This window comes from Pelobates fuscus, chromosome 2 (genome assembly GCF_036172605.1).
Source record: "Pelobates fuscus isolate aPelFus1 chromosome 2, aPelFus1.pri, whole genome shotgun sequence".
Classification (NCBI taxonomy): Eukaryota; Metazoa; Chordata; class Amphibia; order Anura; family Pelobatidae; genus Pelobates; species Pelobates fuscus.
The window spans coordinates 41,321,673-41,340,577 of record NC_086318.1 but is presented as its reverse complement, the minus strand read 5'-3'; the positions used below and the strand labels follow the sequence as shown (position 1 = coordinate 41,340,577).

Sequence of the window (18,905 nt, the reverse complement as noted above, 5' to 3'; positions counted from 1 at the left end):
AAGGGCCCCCTTGTGATCTGGAGCTCAGTCAGCACTGGATGTGACACTGTCTGAGTCATTGAGAAGAGCCTAGGGACCCTTTATAGCCAGAACTGGAGTTACAGGCTCAGACAGAAGTCCATTGGGCCTCCTTTTGAGCTTGGGCCCTAAGCGGCTGCCTTTGCAACCTTACAGTCAATCTGTTCCATGGCCTGAGTCATCTTCTTGTGCATTACAACAAGCCGTATGCCATTGATACATTGCACTAACTAATGTGTTATTATTGTACAGGTTTACTTGTGCAAAGCATACATTTAGAAATGTTTGATTACTGAGATAACTAGAATGGGAGCCGTGGCAGGTCACAATATTTTGTTGGCAAATACAGCTGGAATAGAGGGGCTGTTTAAGCATCGTCCAAACAGCAGAGACTGCAGCAATCCCCAAGGCTGCTCAGGTGCAGGTCAGTCTCAGGACAGCAGTTACTAATAGGTGTATTGTCTGTTTCAAAGTAAAATATTTGAGCAGTGCTTTCAGTGGGGAGAAGGGGTTTCAGCTGGGCACAGGATGGAATTGATGACAGTAAGATAATAGACTGGCTAAGGAGTGCAACTGCTACGTGGAACGGTAGACAGTACAGGAGTTCCGCTCAGTCGCTCTGCAACGTCAGAATGTTTAGTAAAAAATTCCTCATCTCTACGATATACAGGACATGACTGAAAACAAGAAAAATCTTAATGTATTTTGTAAATAAATAAAGTAAATGCATTTGTTTTTTTTTTTTTGTTTTTTTTTATTCTTTTTTTTTTGCAGTGCATATGAGGGTAACATACAGGCACGTGGTACCCCAAAGGCAATCCACATGCATATTTCAAAACAAAGAGTACAAAACATGGAGAGCATTATGGTATGGTAGTACAGTGCACTATATATATATATATATATATATATATATATATATATATATATATATATATGAACAAGCTTAAATCATGCTGTTTAGGCATTTTGTAGATTGAGATTTTATCAACATCAAGATAAAATACAGGAAGATAGCTTTGCAATAGAATTATCAGTCGCTGCCAACGTCAGGTTAAACAACACAATTTGTTTTTTTCTTTTAAAAAGACATGAAAACAACGGCGTGTGTATCATTAGCAGTTTACGTTAGGCATGCTAGGCTAGTAGTGAATATGTCAGATTTAGTTACGCTTAAGTGTGTGGTAAGCTCCATAGTATTGTTCTATATAGACAGGCTAATACAGTTTAATTATAAGCGGTACACAGGCTAAATGTAGAGAGTTCGCTTTAACACTATCACCTCCGCCGACCGGAGTCACCCCTTCAGCCTCTGCGGGGAGTTGACGTCTTGACGGTCCCGGCACCTCATACACAGGGGGAGTAGTAAATGCATTTCGTTCTTTCCCAAATGGCACCAAATGAAATTTGTTCGGTGTTCAATTGGACTATTTGACCAATATTCATTTTCAATCGAAATTAACAAACACCTCAATTCTAGTAAATATTTAGCTTCTTCTAAAAACAAATGAATAAGTTAATTTCCAAATCGTACAAGACACAGTATAGTGGTGGGGCTTTTGGTACGTTGAGCTCATTGTTTCTTTATCAAATCATTTGAAAATGGTTCTTGCACCATAACCAATGCAACATCTTTTAGAAATTATAAGCCTCACTGAAATGTTATGTACCTACGTCAGGTAGTACTTGGAAAATGTTCAATACATCTCTCTCTATCTAAACAAAATAGCTAAATACAATATCGGGATAGAAACTAGGACGGGAAACCCCTTTCAGTACTCTTGTAACTATGCTCTGTTTAGTACACATTTATGGATGGAATGTATATATCCTTGTAATCCAAACTATAATAACTGTCAAACATGTCATTATTGTTTTATATTTATAACCTTTTTTAATGTATTACTATATTCGTTCATTTCATTTGGGAATTGTGGGAAATTGGCTGAATAGCATAATAAAAAATAAAAATAATAATTTTCCATTCTATATATTTATCCTAAACTATTTGAGTCACTTGCGCACCAATAAAACCTTCAGTATATTATTGCCTGTAAACACACTATGTCAATAAATTGTGTGATGTGGTTTAAGAGCAATTCTTCTCAGCCAGTGAGCTGTACACAGGCTCTTGGAGTGTGGTAGGTAGATATTTTTAAAATACTTTTTTAAAATTGGTTGGGCCTATATCCATGTAATTTTCTGAATTATTCTCAAACTTTCCCAAGCTAAGCAATAATCACTGTTCCCCCAAGTGCTCAATTACTTCCATGCTTAAGATAAAACCTAGATCAGGGGTGGACAAAACTTAGATTAGAGTTGCTGCAGAAATGCAACACTTAAGGTTGGCAAAGCACTATGGGAATTTTCTTTCAATACAATATACACAACAAAATTGATAGTATCAATAGTTACAGTATCCTCAGACACTCACAGGGTTGTTAGTTAAAGGAACACTATAGTGTCAGGAATACAAGCATGAATTCCCCGACACTATAATTCTAATATCACTATTTAGCCACCTTTATTCCAGCACCGCGCGAGTCTGGTCGCAGCTGGCTCCGCTTCTGCTCGGCCTACTTGGCTGAGGTTATTAAATGTGACAATCTCAGCCAACTCAATTTCCCATAGGAAAGCATTAGAGGCTATTGCACATCTTCTCAAAGAGATGCATTCAATCCATGTATCTCTATGGGGAGCATTTAGTGTCATGCTGAACGTCAGTGCTGCACATTGTGCAGCACTGAGCCAGGAAGCGCCTCTAGTGACTGTCTGAGTTACTGCCACTACAGATGTTTCTAGGCAGTAATATGAACACTGCCTTTTTTTCTGAAAATACAATGTTTACATTAAAAAGCTTGCAAGACGGTCAGTAGACACTAGAACAACTACATAAAGCTGTAGTTGTTCTGGCGACCATAGTGTCCCTTTAACTATAACATATTGATTTTGACCATGATGGATTGCTTCCAATAAGGAAATAAATGGAAAGCACACAGTATAATTGAGGAAATTCAGACTTCAGTCTTTAGGTTTTCTCATTAAAAAAAATCCTTTTATTATCACTCTTCTTAAAAACACATATAAAAATTACCCCCCCCCAAAAAAAAAATCGGAAAAATGGGAAGTAAAGAGATCACCACATTTCAGGCATGTTACACGAACTTCATCGAGATCCAGCCTCATGGGAGTTGTAGTCTTGGAACATCTTTGGTCCTCTCTGCCTGCTGAGGACAGAATTGCCATAAAAGCAAGCTTTCCCTGTTTCCAAATATGTGATCCTAATTTCTTGCAAAATTCAAAATAATAATAAAAAAAACAATATGTAAATAGTATCATATTTTGTTTGTCTTTCAGGTGAACAATCACAAGCTTTCAGTGTTCAGCAAGGTGTGTTATGCCATTGGTGGAGCCCCCAATCAGGTGGCCGGAAGTGCATCCGCATTCTTTCTACAGATCTATTTGTTAGATGTGGCGCAGGTAAATGACATCATCACGCTCACGCATATACTTCAAGATATTTTAAAGGCATATCAAATAAAATGTTATGTAGCTCCTATGAAAGAGACAGCTATTATATCCCACTACAACAGTACTCTAAGCAGCTTTCTAATAATATATCTAGGGCCTTCATTCACCTCATGTCCTTGACAGCCTTGAAATTATGCTGATCAGCTATTTTGATTAACAATTATTTTCTGACAGCAATGTAATATATCTCCAAGTGTGGACCTGAACCATTGCCTATGGGCCTGCCCAGAGCTGCTGGTTTTCTAGGAAGTTTGGTGATCTACAATTTTGGGATTCTAAATCCTACTGGAGACAATCGTCATGTACTGGAGAAGGCCGAGGTGAAAAAACCAAAAGTCATGACCGGTTTACTTTGGCAGAATTCTCCCCACCCCCATAGCCAGTCTATATATTTACCATAGAGATAAATTATATAGTTAATCAAAAATTCTGATATATTAACTTCCTACCTCCTCTCTGATCCAACTTCACCACACCTGCTTGGACCTCCAGTTCACTTGCCCTTTGCCCATTTATTGATTTGATCTTACTTGCTTGGGAACATTCCCCACGACACTGTGCTGCATAATTAACTCCAATTATGGTGCATTGTCACAAATTATGTAATTGGAGAACGGATTTCTCACTTATTACAGGAGACTAACAATGACATGATGCCAAAATTAGAACTGTGGCCTTTCAGGATCCCACTCTGGGCTTTAGCCTCTGCCATCCCCTCTACCCCCTCCCCCCACCCTCCTCCCAGTAGCACCCCTGCATTAAGTTTTGACCATTATCATGTCATTATCATTATCAATGTAACATTGAGAGTATTATTTCCACAGTGATACTGTGTGTCAATGTTTTGTCTTTGTCTGTCTTGAATGAAGACATGTAAAAAGAAATAATCTAAAAATGCGTTGCTAGTACACAGAATATATAGTAAATCATTTTTCACATTTTTGTAAAACCCAACCATTTGTTTAAGTTTGTTTTATTGTAATGTAATTCTTTTTTCAATTGATCTTTTTTTCGTGTCTTCACCCAGATCACGCCATTTGAAGCCTCTCTTGTGCTGTCCATTGGCAAGACTTGGGGTGGGATTACAGATCCTGTTGTTGGATTTTTCATTAACAAAAGTAGATGGACGGGAATCGGACGGTTGATGCCATGGTAAGATGCATATCATTATATTTTGTGATGTTATTATTTTTTATAATACTTTTTTTTTTTTTACCAGAATGATCAGTGATATTATCACAGTTTATTATGTATATGTTCAGCTGTCGATTCCCTCTTTCTCATATAGTGAGCTCACCGTTATGATATCTTATTCCTCCTGACATTTCATCTAGGTACAGAGGAATATTTTAGTTTTATTGGTATGGCTGGAGATGGGGGAAAGGGGTGAAGGTATTCTGGACCATTTTAAAAGAATTTATAACCTACTGATTTGAAACTGAGAACGAACTGAAATGAACCATGCATTATATTAACGATTTTTTAATGGATCACTCTATTTTAAAAAAAATATATGTATATATATATATATATATATATATATATATATATATATATATATATATTAAAGATTTAGTAGGTTAATTTTTTACATGGGTTGCTCCATTTAAAAAAAATAAAAATTAAAGTTTTGGTAAATGGCATGATAATCAAGTTCAGAAAAGGCAAAGACAGGGCAAAGATTGAAAATATAGTTAAAATAATAATAAAAAAATCTTCAATTTCTCCTCTTCTTTGTATATTTTCTCTGTGCTGACTACCAGATGCAAGGAACCCAGCTGATTTAATTGATTGACAGGGAGCTAAGTGAAGTCACTCAGTTTTAGGATAAATATGTGTAGATTACTACATTTATTTTTTTACAACTCACAAATGCAGATGCAAAGAGCACAATAACTGCTACCATTTCCTGTAGGATATGAGGTATGGGTACAAAAGAATTTGCCCCTCCTGAATATTGAAATTGGTAATGGGAGGTGCAATGTACTGTTTTGCAAATAATTTGATTGTGAATTTATATCAAATATAAAAATATTTTCATTTGGGAAAAAAGTTTACAAGTTCTACCTCAGTCCCACATGCATGCCATTAATTATTCACCTCAAATAAATCCTATATACAGCACTGCATACACTATGGGTCTTTATAATTCTCTGCAAATTTATATACAGCTGTGCTCAAAAGTTTGCATACCCTGGCAGGACAGGAATTGTGACATTTTGGCATTTATTTACAAAATATGACAGATCATGCACAAAAATGACTTGTAATGAAGGATAGTGATCATATGAAGCCCTTTAATTATCCCATAGTCGTTTTGCTCTTTTAAAAATCATAATGAGAACAGAAATCTCCCAAATGGCCCGGATCAAAAGCTTACATACCCTTGAATGTTTGACCTTGTTACAGACACACAAGGGGACACACACAGGTTAAAATGACAATTAAAGGTAAACCTGTGGCTTGTTAAATTGCAATTAGTGTCAGTGTATAAATAGACAATGAGTTTGTTAGCTCTCACGTGGATGCACTGAGCAGGCTAGATACTGAGCCATGAGGAGCAGAAAAGAACTGTCAAAAGACCAAGGTAATGAACTTTATAAAGATGGAAAAGGATATAAAAAGATATCCAAAGCCTTGAAAATGCAAGGCAGTACTGTTCAATCCCTTATTACGAAGTGGAAAATTCAGGATCTCTTGATACCAACCAAGGTCAGGTAGACCAAGAAAGATTTCAGCCACAACTGCCAGAAGAATTGTTCAGGATACAAAGAAAAACCCACAGGTAACCTCAGGAGAAATACAGGCTGCTCTCGAAAAGACGGTGTGGTTGTTTCAAGGAGCACAATACGACAACACTTGAACAAAAATGAGCTGCATGGTTGAGTTGCCAGAAAGAAGCCTTTACTGCGCCAATGCCACAAAAAAGCACGGTTTCAATGTGCCCGACAACACCTTGACATGCTTCACAGCTTCTGGCACACTGTAATTTGGAGTGACGAGACCAAAATAGAGCTTTATGGTCACAACCATAAGCGCTATGTTTGGAGAGGGGTCATCAAGGCCTATAGTGAAAAGAATACCATCCCCATTGTGAAGCATGGTGGTGACTCACTGATCTTTGGGGGGGGGGGGGAAGGATGGGAGTGAGCTCTAAAGGCATGGGGAATCTTGTGAAAATTGATGGCAAGATGAATGCAGCATAATATTATAAAATACTGGCTGACAATTTGCATTCTTCTGCATGAAGGCTGTGCATGGGACACTCTTGGACTTTCCAGCATGACAATGACCCTAAGCACAATGCCAAGTTGACCCTCCCGTTGTTACAGCTGAAAAAGGTGTAGGTTCTAGAGTGGCCATCAGTCTCCGGACTTTAATATCATCGAGCCACGCTGGGGAGATCTCAAATGTGTGGTTCATGCAAGACGGCCAAAGACTTTGCATGACCTGGAGGCATTTTGCCAAGACGAATGGGCAGCTATACCACCTGCAAGAATTAGGGGCCTCATATACAACTATTACAAAAGACTGCATGCTGTCATTGATGCTAAAGGGGGCAATACACAGTATTTAGAACTAAGGGTATACAGACTTTTGAGCAGGCGTCATTTCATTTTTTCTTTGTTGCCATGTTTGATTTCATGACCTACAGTTGAATATAAATCCCATAAGAAATGTGTTTTTTTTTTGTCAATCTTTCTTTTATTGAGGCATGTGGTTATGGTGGTACAGAATAAAGAGAGGGAGACTTGCAGGGGTTATACAGGTTAGGATCATCATAACAAATTACAAAATCTCCTAGAATTATCAGCCTCAGTTTATATTTTGTAAACAAGCTTAGAACATTGAGTTGTGAAAACAGGTGGACTGTAATATATGTCTTGGTTATCAAGCTTAATTAATGTAACGTTGATACATCAATATAAATGTGAGTATATCCTGCAAACAAGCTTGGTTCATGCGTTAACTAGATCAGCAGCAACATAGATAATACCTACAATGCAGTAAAAACACTAGCGACCCCATTTAGCTAGTGCACCTGTACCTATGCGATGTCAAACAGTTCGTTCCTTCACTGTAACCTGCTAAGGTAGAGTTGCTTATTAGTATATAGTGGTTGCGCCTAAGGTTATAGATATTCTGTGCAGTGAGTTACAGGAGTGAATAATGACTGCCTTTTGGTACAGACTATGCGATGTAGTCTGGCACAGTCTCTACATTTGGGCCTATAGGGGTACAGTCAGTCTCTGGGTCGGTCCACCTCAGTCAGTCGATGCCGGCTCCGGAGGTTTGGCAGGTGGGTCTGGGACATTGGCAGGTGTTGTTCTTAACAGGTTTAGATTAATCAATCAGGTACAGTGGAGTGTTTCAGTATGTGTGTATAAAAAGGGCGTGTGTCAGGGTTATGGCGTGTGCTGAGCAGGCTAGGTACCAAATGTGATGTTTTGCCGTGCTTGGCGGTCCCATAGTGTGGCGTTAAGTGTGCTCATTAGTATTTAGGGGAGTAACATTGAGAGAGCTGCCCCTGGCTAGTGTTTAGTAAACAGTGTACATTCTTGACGTGATAGGCTTTCATGCCCTTTGTGATATTGCTTGGACAGAGTTATCTCCCAGGTCTAGTGAGTGTGTGCTACAACTGTGTTTGTCATGTTACCTGCGATGCAGGGTGGAAGACATGCATAACATTACGCTCAGTGTCCACAAGTGTGTCCAGACGCCCAGTAAATCTTGTGGTCTTTCTCTTATACTATGGAGTGGCTATCATTATGACAGTGTCCCATTGCAGTGAGTTCACTAGGCCCCATCAGAGTCGTTTACCCGATGCCTTCTTTGTAGAAGCTGAGTGTGTCCGGTGCTGGGTTTCTGCGTCCTGCCGCTGTGTGGGTGTCGATGAGGATGTCCTTCCAGCCCCAGGCTGGCATGCAGGCCTGCATCTTCTGGCCACAAACTCGGCTACCACTAGGGCCCGGGTTTCCTCCACGTGTGGGAGTTGCGGAGGAGCAGGTAGTTTTCTTTCTCTTGCCATGCTTATTCCTCTGCCCGTGTGGACGATGCTTCTGGGCTCCCTGCCCTTTGGCCTGCAGCCCGGGTGGGCTAGGTTGTGTGTGGGTGGGTGGTTGAGGCGACGTTATGCCCAAGGACTTTCCCTTTACTCCCCGCCATCCGCGGCTCCGCTCCCCCGCAGGTATCATGGGTCGGGCTGCTTGTTGCCGTTTCATGAGTGTGTCCCAGAAGCGGTTCAGTATCGCTTCTACACTCTGTAGGGGTTCATTCCGTGGCGTTGGTGTCTGTTTCGTGTTCGCCATGTAGCTTGCGGCGAACACGAAACGAACACGCCATGTAGCTTGCCGGCCGCCATTTTAGGTACTCCCTGTGAGGGCCTGCAGCTTTGCGCTTTAGGATTAATCTTGTGCTGCTGTCTCGGCTGGTTGCTATAGGAGTCAAGTGGGGACCGGGATGACCCCTGCCGGTCCGGGGGGGGGGGGGGGAAGGAGGCAAGTGCTTTGAGGGGTCTTTACTTGGCTTTACCATCCAGGAGAGCAGCCGTCTCTCCCTGGCTCGGTCATAGGTAGGCCATATATGCTTTGTACGGGTTCCCGGGCAGTGTAGGTCTCATTTGTGCGTTCATTCGATCCCCGTGGGTTTCCCCGACTCGTTGTGTGCCTTCCAGCTCGTGTACGTGTCTGTTTTCGGGGTATTTACCCCCAGTTTAGTTGCTTTTGTGCAGGAGCTGATTCACAGCACGTCTGACCTGCTCAGCAGTTAGGCTCCACCCCCCAAAACAAATGTGTTTTGCCTGCTCACTCACGTTTTCTTTAAAAATGGTACATATATTACCAATTCTCCAAGGGTATGCAAACATTTGAGCACAACTGTACATCACAGTATACAAACTGTCTGCTTCAAGTACATATAAACATAGCACTGCATATCTCCCTGTGATAATCTTCCTACACACAGCACTACATACAGTGGAGACCTGGAGACATGTTTTAACTGTACATTGTATATGATGCATACATGGTGCATGTTTATCTAATTAATTGCATACATAGCGCTGCGTACACTGGAGCTGTAACATAGCACTAAATACACTGCAGATGTACCAAAATACTTGTTATATACATCACTGCATGTTGCCAAAATGCTTTTTATATACAGCACTGCATACAATACAGGTGTACCAGTCCAGAATACATTTTATACACTGGAAGGAATACTCCTCGGGTGGCCCAGAACACCGCTTGTACACAACACTGCATATACTGTAGGTGTACCAGAATATGTTGCTCCACACTTTACATGTTTACAATAAGGAAATAAAACAAGTAACAAAAAGATATTTATATAAAAATGTATATTAGCATAGAGGTGTAGAGGAGCACTCCTCATATGCTTTGTAATCCTCCCACTTAGGAGAGGTGAAAAGTTATAGCAGGTTGCACGAGCAGTACACAGGTAGAGTCGCAAGGATAGCTAAGAATTAGAGTGCAAGTTTTCAAGACGACTTGTAACATTTCTAAAAAAAATGTATCTCTTTGAATCTGTTTACCTTGTCACACACGAAAAACGCCAGCAATAATGTCATTGAATCACTCTTCTCTAATATATTATAATTATTATTCTTTATTGTAATAATTATATCATTATTGTTTAAAACATATTTCACAAAGCTATTCACAAAATAGGTGGAAAAAAAACCCGAATCATTGTAACAAGACAAGTTAGACACAGAGGGACAGGATTATTTGTGAATACACGAACGTTCCCCTCCAGACACACACTGTATTTGTCGAATTTCCATGTTGCGTAATACTGCTATTATTCCAAACCAGGAAGTTACACATCACCTTGTCTGGGGCAGGCCGAGCTCAGGCAGACCTTGCTAGAACCGTCTGTTTCACTATCACTGCAGAATTAGTCGATGTAAACATCACAACATTGTCCATTATCCTGTTGAGTACCAAAGAACTGCACGAAAAGGTTCCAATTGTTCAATGGACCTATTGACCTACATTGTTCTTTTGTCATTTAAAGAGGATTTTTTAGTTTATTTTATTCAGATCACTATATCCAAAATAATCAGCTGCTCCAAGTAATTACAACACACAAAAAAGGGATTTATTATGGCTTTTAGACACCAATTAATGTTTGTTTTATTTGTGAGTAAAACCAAAGTTCATTTCTAGGCTACAAAATAGCAATGTTTTGTCTGTTGAAATAGGGGATGTAGTTGAGAGTTTGAGGGTTCCGTGTTAAAGGGACACTCTGTATCTAAGCCCCAATCCCTTGCCAGCTACTGAGATAATGCAAGAGTTTCAGTATTAGATTTGGACCACAATTGCATGCCAGCTGTGAGTTAAGGGTTTCCTTTTCTACTTTAACACATTAAAATTGTCATATTTGTTTTTGCAATTGCCTTAAAAGCTTGAGATTGGATGTTAGTGAACAGACTCACAGTTTAGCTGTCCAAAGATAATTTTACTCCCTGTTTAATCTTTAGTATATTCTTTCTAAACAAGACAACATGACACGGAGAGCGACATGGAGCAGCTGTAAGTAGGGAAAAAGTTCCTTAACGTCAATCAATGAGTTTGATTAATAAACTTTGGAGTGTGAAAAATGCCAATTTGTACCAAAATTGCTAAATTGAGGAAAATCCATACTCAAAAAATGTAAATGACATTATTAATTCTTCAACATTACTAAATTGTTAATAAATCCCCTGGATATATTTAGAAGCCGAGACACAACCTCCTGAAGGAAAACTATTGGGTGAAATAAAGCCCATTTCGCAATCTTTAATGGAACTTTTCAATATAGCCTTCTAAATGTATTTATTGGAATATAGTTTAGTAGTGTGATAGACAGGCAGACAGACCGACAGATAATACACAGACAGACTGACTGATGATAGGTAGACAGACAGAAAGACAGACAGACAGACAGACAGATAGATAGATAGATAAAAACTTTAATGGATGGACAGATAAGTAAAAAGGAATACAGATGGATGTTAGATGGATGAATAGACTGACAGATGGTTTAGAATGATTCATGGACAGACGGATGGATGGATGGAATGATTGATGGACAGACGGATGGATGGATGGATGGATGGATGGAATGATGGATGGACAGGCGGATGGATGGATGGAATGATTGATGGACAGACGGATGGATGTAAGGAATGATGGATGGACAGACGGATGGATGGAATGATGGATGGACAGATGGATGGACAGACAGATGTATGGATGTAAGGAATAATGGATGGAATGATGGATGGTTTGGGCAGACTTGATGGGCCGAATGGTTCTCTGCCATCATTTTCGATGTTTTGATGTTTCGATGTTTCGATGTCAGGAAGTCTGTGCTGTACACTACACATTGCAATAAGAAATAGAGTTTGGATTAAATAAACAGCATTGTGGCCCTTCTGATACTGAGAGTGCGGCTTCAGATACATTTTATTGACAGCAATGAACATATTTCGGAATCCCGACATATAAATCGTTGATGATACATGATTATTTGCACTCTCTTTCCAGGATGCTGGGCAGCACTCCTTTCCTGATATTATCTTATTTCTTCTTATGGTTCGTCCCTCCGTTCTTGACTGGAAGAGTCGTCTGGTACCTGGTGTTCTACTGTTCCTTCCAAGCGCTGAGTACAGTAAGTTTATTCGTTATTTTATAAATTACCCGATCTGTTATTTTACTTCTCATCAAGAAACTAAATTACTTTAAAATTGCTCAAATTGTTTAAAAAAAAACAAAAAAAAACCCAGCATGTACTTTTCAAGATATGTTCAATATTTTACTATTCTGTACCATTTTCTATCCAATGAATAGCTGTAAAGGTTCACTATCTGATCTATCACGTTAAGCGTAATGTTCTCTCATTGTCTATAAAGTGACCTCGGATTAGTTCTGCCAGTAAGGAGAGTGTATTGCAGGATACGAGCAGCAAGCTTTGTGGATTACTAAGTTTTACTGCCACCTAGTGGTGAATTAGCAGTACAGCTCATTGCGTACAGGTGTGTAAACTCTACATACCACTTTCTACCATTTGTGTTTACCAATTTCTATATGTAAAACAAGTATAACCAAGGGCACAGCAAAAGACTTTGTGGCAGCGTACATTTTGGGGGGATTCTCATATTTTGCTGTATTCCTGTGTGTGCACCCATTATCTACCTTCAGTGTGAATGGTAGTAGCAGGTGCCCATTCATAGCAATTGTGACCTGGCAAGGAATTAGGAAGTCTGTGTCCCATCAGGTATATATTCCATATCCCCCTTTATATGTGCCTCCCTTGTATTAGAGGGTTCTGTTACATGACATTAAATACAGCACTGCGTCATATGACAGCGCCTTATAATAACATAAAGAGTGGGAAACACTGAAGGAGAAACCGGTATCACACTCACACTCACCCAATAGATCTCCAAGACTAGAAATTTGTAGAACTCATGGGATGGATCAATATATATATATATATATATTTATTTATTTATTTTTTACCATGTGAGAAAAACTAGTATATGAAGCAATGATGCCTAATTCTAACAGGAAACTATTTGGTTACACTACTAGGTATAACGCACGCACAAGGCAAGCACTGTTATAACCCATGACAACTAGGGAAGCAGGTCCAGCTGACTAACAGAAAATAATTGTTTTAGTTAAAAAATGAAATGACAGAAGATGGAATATCGAAAACAAAACATTCATATTAAAGGCCTGGTGTTAGGAGTTTGCTATTGCACAGTACATACAAAGAGAGGGGGTTCTCCTGCACTCCCTGGGGCGGCAGTGATAGGCAGGTGGGAGAGTTAAGAGATCACCCTAACAGGCCTACAAGGAATATAGGGGACAGGTACATCCACCAATTTCTGTTAGTTTAACGTGGCTTTATCCTCCAGTTCAGTCTCCACACAAAACCTGTTTTTTGACTGGTGGTTCTATAGCGATACAGAGGTGGGGATTTAAAGTCATGTAGTCTCCTCTCCCCTTGTCAAAGTATTGATACAAGTTGCGTGGGACTTGAGTATGGAGGCTGCACAGAAAGAAAAGAGCCTGACTGAGAGATGACAGTTTGGGGAAAAAGAGACACAGTGGAGACTGTCTAGGAGGAAAGAGACACAATAGTGAGTGACCAGGGGGGGAGGGAGATACACAATGAAGGTGTCTGTGGAATGTGAGAGGAATAGGCAGACAGTTGGGGGCTGACTGTGGAGCAGGTGAGAGAGATAGACAAATAAATTGGATTTGTCTGGAGGCTGTCCTACAGTTGGCTGGGAAATTACCTTCACAAGCATCTGCAGGACCTAATCTTTAAATAAACTATATGTTAGTGAATTACAATTCCTGAGATGCTTAGCCATCCCATAAGCTTAGTTGGCCATCATGGAAATCGTAGATGACAAGCATGCAGTGCCTGATATTTTATAATGTGATCTACAGCAGGGCTCCAAAGTGTTCCGCTTTTGGCCGGGCAGTCCTTTTTTGGGGGTCTTGTCACATTGTCCTATTTAGTTCCCTGGTACCACCAACTAACTGTCCCCAGAGAACACAGTGTGAGCTTATCATTAGATGTGGGCACTAGAGCCCGTCCAGAGAGGACCGTCGGGCAGCCACTAGAGGAACCTGGGTTCAGCATTGCAAATATTGCTGGATTGACCTTCAGTGTCTCCACACTCTGTATGGAGATACCGAACACTCTCTATAGAGATGCATTGACTCAATGCATCTCTATGTGGAAATGCTGATTTTCACAACACAGCGATACTTCCCAATGCTTACCTGTGTGAAAGCATTGGATTGGCTGAGATCATCAGGATTGATGATCTCAGATGAGGAGGTGGAGGTGGAGCGACCAGGTGGAGGCCTGTTTGACGGGGAAATTAAGGTGAAGTAGATCCTTTTTTTTCCCATTTCATTTGGATGGGCAGCCATCTAATTATTTACTAGGTCACTTTAGCATTATGAATACATTGCTATTCCCAAAACCACTTGAGAAACTTACCTATTTCTGATTCAAGCCTCATACAGAATTGAAAAGAGATGAATCGAGCTAAACAGCACTGGAGTCAACACTTTGTAGGTTAAACCATTTGTTAATGGTTTAGCCCCTGAAGGTAAGCTGGCACCAGGGACCTCCTGGTACCATAACAACTTAATCCCAATGAAGTTGATATGATGCCCAGATTGTTCCTTTAATGCAGGGGTACCCAACCCAGTCCTCAAGTACCCCCTACCAGTCCAGGATTAAGGGATTATTCTGTTGTGTCTAAAGGGTTTTCTAACTAACGACACCATAGACACAACTTGGTAATCCCTAAATGATTGGTAGGGGGTACTAGATAATGCTGCTTCTTCATTACATCCAACGGAAAATTAATAACTTATTATTGATTTTTTTTAATGATATCTAACAAAAATTTGAATAAGTGGTAAGTAATAACATAATTTCTTGATTATCCCATAGGTATACCACGTCCCATACACGACCCTGACCATGTTCCTTAGTACAGACCAGATGGAGAGGGATTCAGCCACCGCGTACCGTAAGTAGGTCGGGACCTTTTGGTATTATTTATTGCATTAGTGGAGTTATTTACCAAACTGGGAATTATGGGGAGTTGACAATGGAATTTCCAATTTTAGGCCAACTTTTTTTTTTTTTTGTCAATTTGGCTATTTTGGCTTCAAATTCATTTTTTTGTCATTTCTCTACAATTCCCAGTTTAGTAAATAACCCTAAAAGACAGAGAACACTATCCAGACAAACATGTGAACATTTGCTGAGGCTTATTTTTGATCATATCTATTTAAAAAAAAAAAAAAAACATATTCGTAATAAGGCTATTTACAGGAAGCATTTATGGTGGTGAAAGGCTCTTCAAATTCCTCAGCAAGAAATCTTTTATGGCTGAGTGCCATTGCTGCCCTTCGGGCTGTTTTGATGTGAGGAATGTGGTTTACCAGAATCTGTTTTTCTCTTTACTTGCAATTTCAGATATGGCCACAAGGGGCATCTAACATAATTTTGGTAGCATCCAGTATTTCTAGCCCAGCTAGATAATGTTGTTTGCACTGCCCCTAAGGTGCCTATCCACTAAACAGCAAATTGCTGTAACCCGAGAACCAACCTGGTTGAGAGCTTCTATTATTTACAACTCTGTAGTTAAAATCTTGCTGTTTTTCATTGTTCTGCACTGGTGTTGAACGGTCTTAGTGATAGCCTTTGTGTCCACGTAGGAATGACAATGGAGGTCTTAGGGACCCTTATTGGAGCAGCATTGCAGGGCCAGATTGTAGCGAGCGCTCACACCGGACGCCACTGTATGGCGAACGAGACTTTGAACCTAACAGTCAATGCCACAGACTCCATAATGAACACCACCTTCCTGCCAGGAACACCCGATCTTCTTCATGCGGTAAGTACAGGTGGTCAACCACCTTATGTCCATGAACGTATCCATTCCTTTTTTTTTATTTTTCTTTCTTTATTTAAAGATTTTAGTGTAAAAAAATAATACATTGTAATGCAGATACAATAAAGTAACATTTTGTCATATTGACAGATATGCTTGAAATGAAGGGCTTATGCAATTTCAATAACGAACCTAGACATAAAGTGAGGCACAACAAAAGCCCCATAAAATAATGCAAAAATATACAAAGTCTATAAAATATAAAACGAGAGTACATGACAAGAAAACACACAAAAATAAAGAACATGACAATGTTACAGTGTGCCGGTTTAGTTCTCAAAGTTGTATATGTTTCACTGATTATAGGTTCCAATATTGCCTAGTATAATAAAATGAGATTGTCAGAGCTTTGCGTGCGGCCGACAAGCGGGGTGCATTTTGGTAACATAATAGAACTGGGGCATATCTGGAAAATACATAGTAATAACCTGTAAAGTGTTTTCTGCACACAGGGTCCACATAGGATAGGTAGGATTTATAATCCAATTAAGGGACGTGAACAGAAGAGGGGGGGCTAGGAAGGAGCGGGTGTGAATTAAGGAAGCGAGAAAGAAGAAGAAGAACCCCCAGGCCCAGTGAACTTTGGGAACTTTGCAAGCCAAGGGTTCCATACTTTGTGGAAAAGGTTTGTGGTAACGTGGACTAAGGCTGACAATCTATCCATTTCCATAATGTTTCCCACCGTACACAACACCTCTGTTAAAGTAGAAATGTTAATGCTCCCCCAATGTCCTGCTATAGCTCTTATGGTAGCCAATGCTATATTAGCTATGAGCTTGTTCTGAGCCCTAGTTATGTCACTGTGGGGTTTGGACAACTGCCAGATCAAGGGATTCATGAGTAGTTTAATATGCAAAATTCTGGAGGTGAGTTGAGAACCACAATGCCAGAGTTGGGAAATTGAGGCACATTGCCTCCAAAGGTGAAGATGTCTACCTTTATCTTCACACTTCTTCAAGTACAGGTCTGAGTCTGCTTGGCCCATTTGTTTTAGCCTGAGAGAGGTGAGACACCAGCGTAGCATAATCTTATATTCTTGTTCTTTGTGGTTCATGGCATGCATATGTTGACCAACACCGTGGTATCTCATATATCCTCCCAGTCCAAAGGGTCCTCCAGGGGACCAAAGTCCCTCTCACAAGCCAACACAGAAGAAAAAGCATGTGCAGGGGAGGTGGTGTTCATAAGGGAATAAATATGTTTCTATGCACATTTTCTCAAAAATGGTGTGGGTGGCTAGACCTCATCTGTTAATATATTTATAAATATTACGTTTTTCGTGAATAAAATTACATGTTCAACAAATGCAAGTTTGTGTTCAAATGTAATTGTAATTCAAATTTGAAAAAGAGAGAAGATAACCAAATCTAACATGTTTTGTTCTTTACATCTGCAACAAACCGTAAAACGTATGATTTTAATTCTTCATCATCACAGCTAGAGGGATTTGTCCTACCTCCCCTGTGCTTCCTACACCCATGGTTAAAACCTCTCCATAACAGACGACTTGTTAATGCAGCCATGTTGAAAGGATATTTGTCTAACCTCATGGAAGGAAAACATTTATATAAACTGGTTCTGCACAACAGGCCCAAGAGACTGCGACTGTTATCTATAATAAAGATGATCACAAGAGACTGTTAAGCAGGACACCTGTGTGGAATTTATCTAAAATTCCTACCTTCTTACAGAATATGCTGGTAACTAGTGATGTACCGAACTGTTCGCCAGCGAATAGTTCCCGGCGAACATAGCGTGTTCGCGTTCGCCACGGCGGGTGAACACATGCGCGGTTCGATCCACCCCCTATTCGTCATCATTGACTAAACTTTGAAACTGTGCCTCACAGTCAGCAGACACATTCCAGCCAATCAGCAGCAGACCCTCCCTTCCAGACCCTCCCACCTCCTGTACAGCATCCATTTTAGATTCATTCTGAAGCTGCATTCTTAGATAGAGGAGGGAAAGTGTAGCTGCTGCTCATTTGATAGGGAACTGTATAGCTTGGCTAGTGTATTCAGTGTCCAAGACAGTCCTGAAGGACTCATCTGATCTCTGCTGTAAGGACAGCATCCCAAAAAGCCCTTTTTAGGGCTAGAACATCAGTCTGCCTTTTTTTTTGTGTGTGTAATCTAATTGCAGTTGCCTGCCTGCCTGCCAGCTTCTGTGTCACGCTCACAGTGGATACTGTGCCCACTTGCCCAGTGCCACCACTCATATCTGGTGTCACAATAGCTTGCATTTAAAAACAATTTTTTTTTTCACTGTAATAGATTAATTGGCAGTTAGTTGTCTGCAAGCGTCTGTGTGTCAGGCCAACAGCGTGTACTCTGCCAGTGCACAGTGACACTCATATCTGGTGGCACAATAGCATGCATTTAAAAAAAACCCAAAATGTTTTTCACTGTAATAGATTGAATAGCATTTTAGTTGTCTGCAAGCGTCTGTGTGTCAGGCTCACAGTGGATACTGTGCCCACTTGCCCGGTGCCACCACTCATATCTGGTGTCACAATAGCTTGCATTTAAAAACAAAAAACGTTTTCACTGTTATAGATTGAATAGCAGTTAGTTGTCTTCAAGCAGGTGTGTCAGGCCTACAGCGTCTACTCTGCCAACCTCTGCCAGTGCACAGTGCCACTCATATCTGGTGGCACAATAGTGTGCATTTAAAAACAAAAACATTTTTTTCACTGTAATAGATTAATTAGCAGTTAGTTGTCTGCAAGCGTCTGTGTGTCAGGCCAACAGTGTGTACTCTGCCAACCTCTGCCAGTGCACATTGCCACTCATATCTGGTGTCACAATAGCGTGCATTTAAAAACAAAAAACGTTTTCACTGTTATAGATTG

The 18,905-nt window shown here is 40.2% G+C and overlaps 1 protein-coding gene across 2 annotated transcripts in view; it reads left to right on the top strand.

Moving 5' to 3' along the window:
- The window catches only part of MFSD2B (MFSD2 lysolipid transporter B, sphingolipid), a 58,699-nt gene that overhangs the window by 11,660 nt on the left and 28,134 nt on the right, over nt 1–18,905 (top strand). The window contains exons 2-6 of one of the 2 annotated variants that reach the window (XM_063442114.1): nt 3,376–3,498; nt 4,577–4,701; nt 12,105–12,228; nt 15,046–15,124; nt 15,819–15,997. In XM_063442114.1, the coding sequence (XP_063298184.1) occupies nt 4,694–4,701; nt 12,105–12,228; nt 15,046–15,124; nt 15,819–15,997 (390 nt within the window). In that variant the 5' untranslated portion in view covers nt 3,376–3,498; nt 4,577–4,693. Of the gene's footprint in view, nt 1–3,375; nt 3,499–4,576; nt 4,702–12,104; nt 12,229–15,045; nt 15,133–15,818; nt 15,998–18,905 lie in introns of those variants that run through there. The other variant, XM_063442113.1, reaches the window with a different exon arrangement.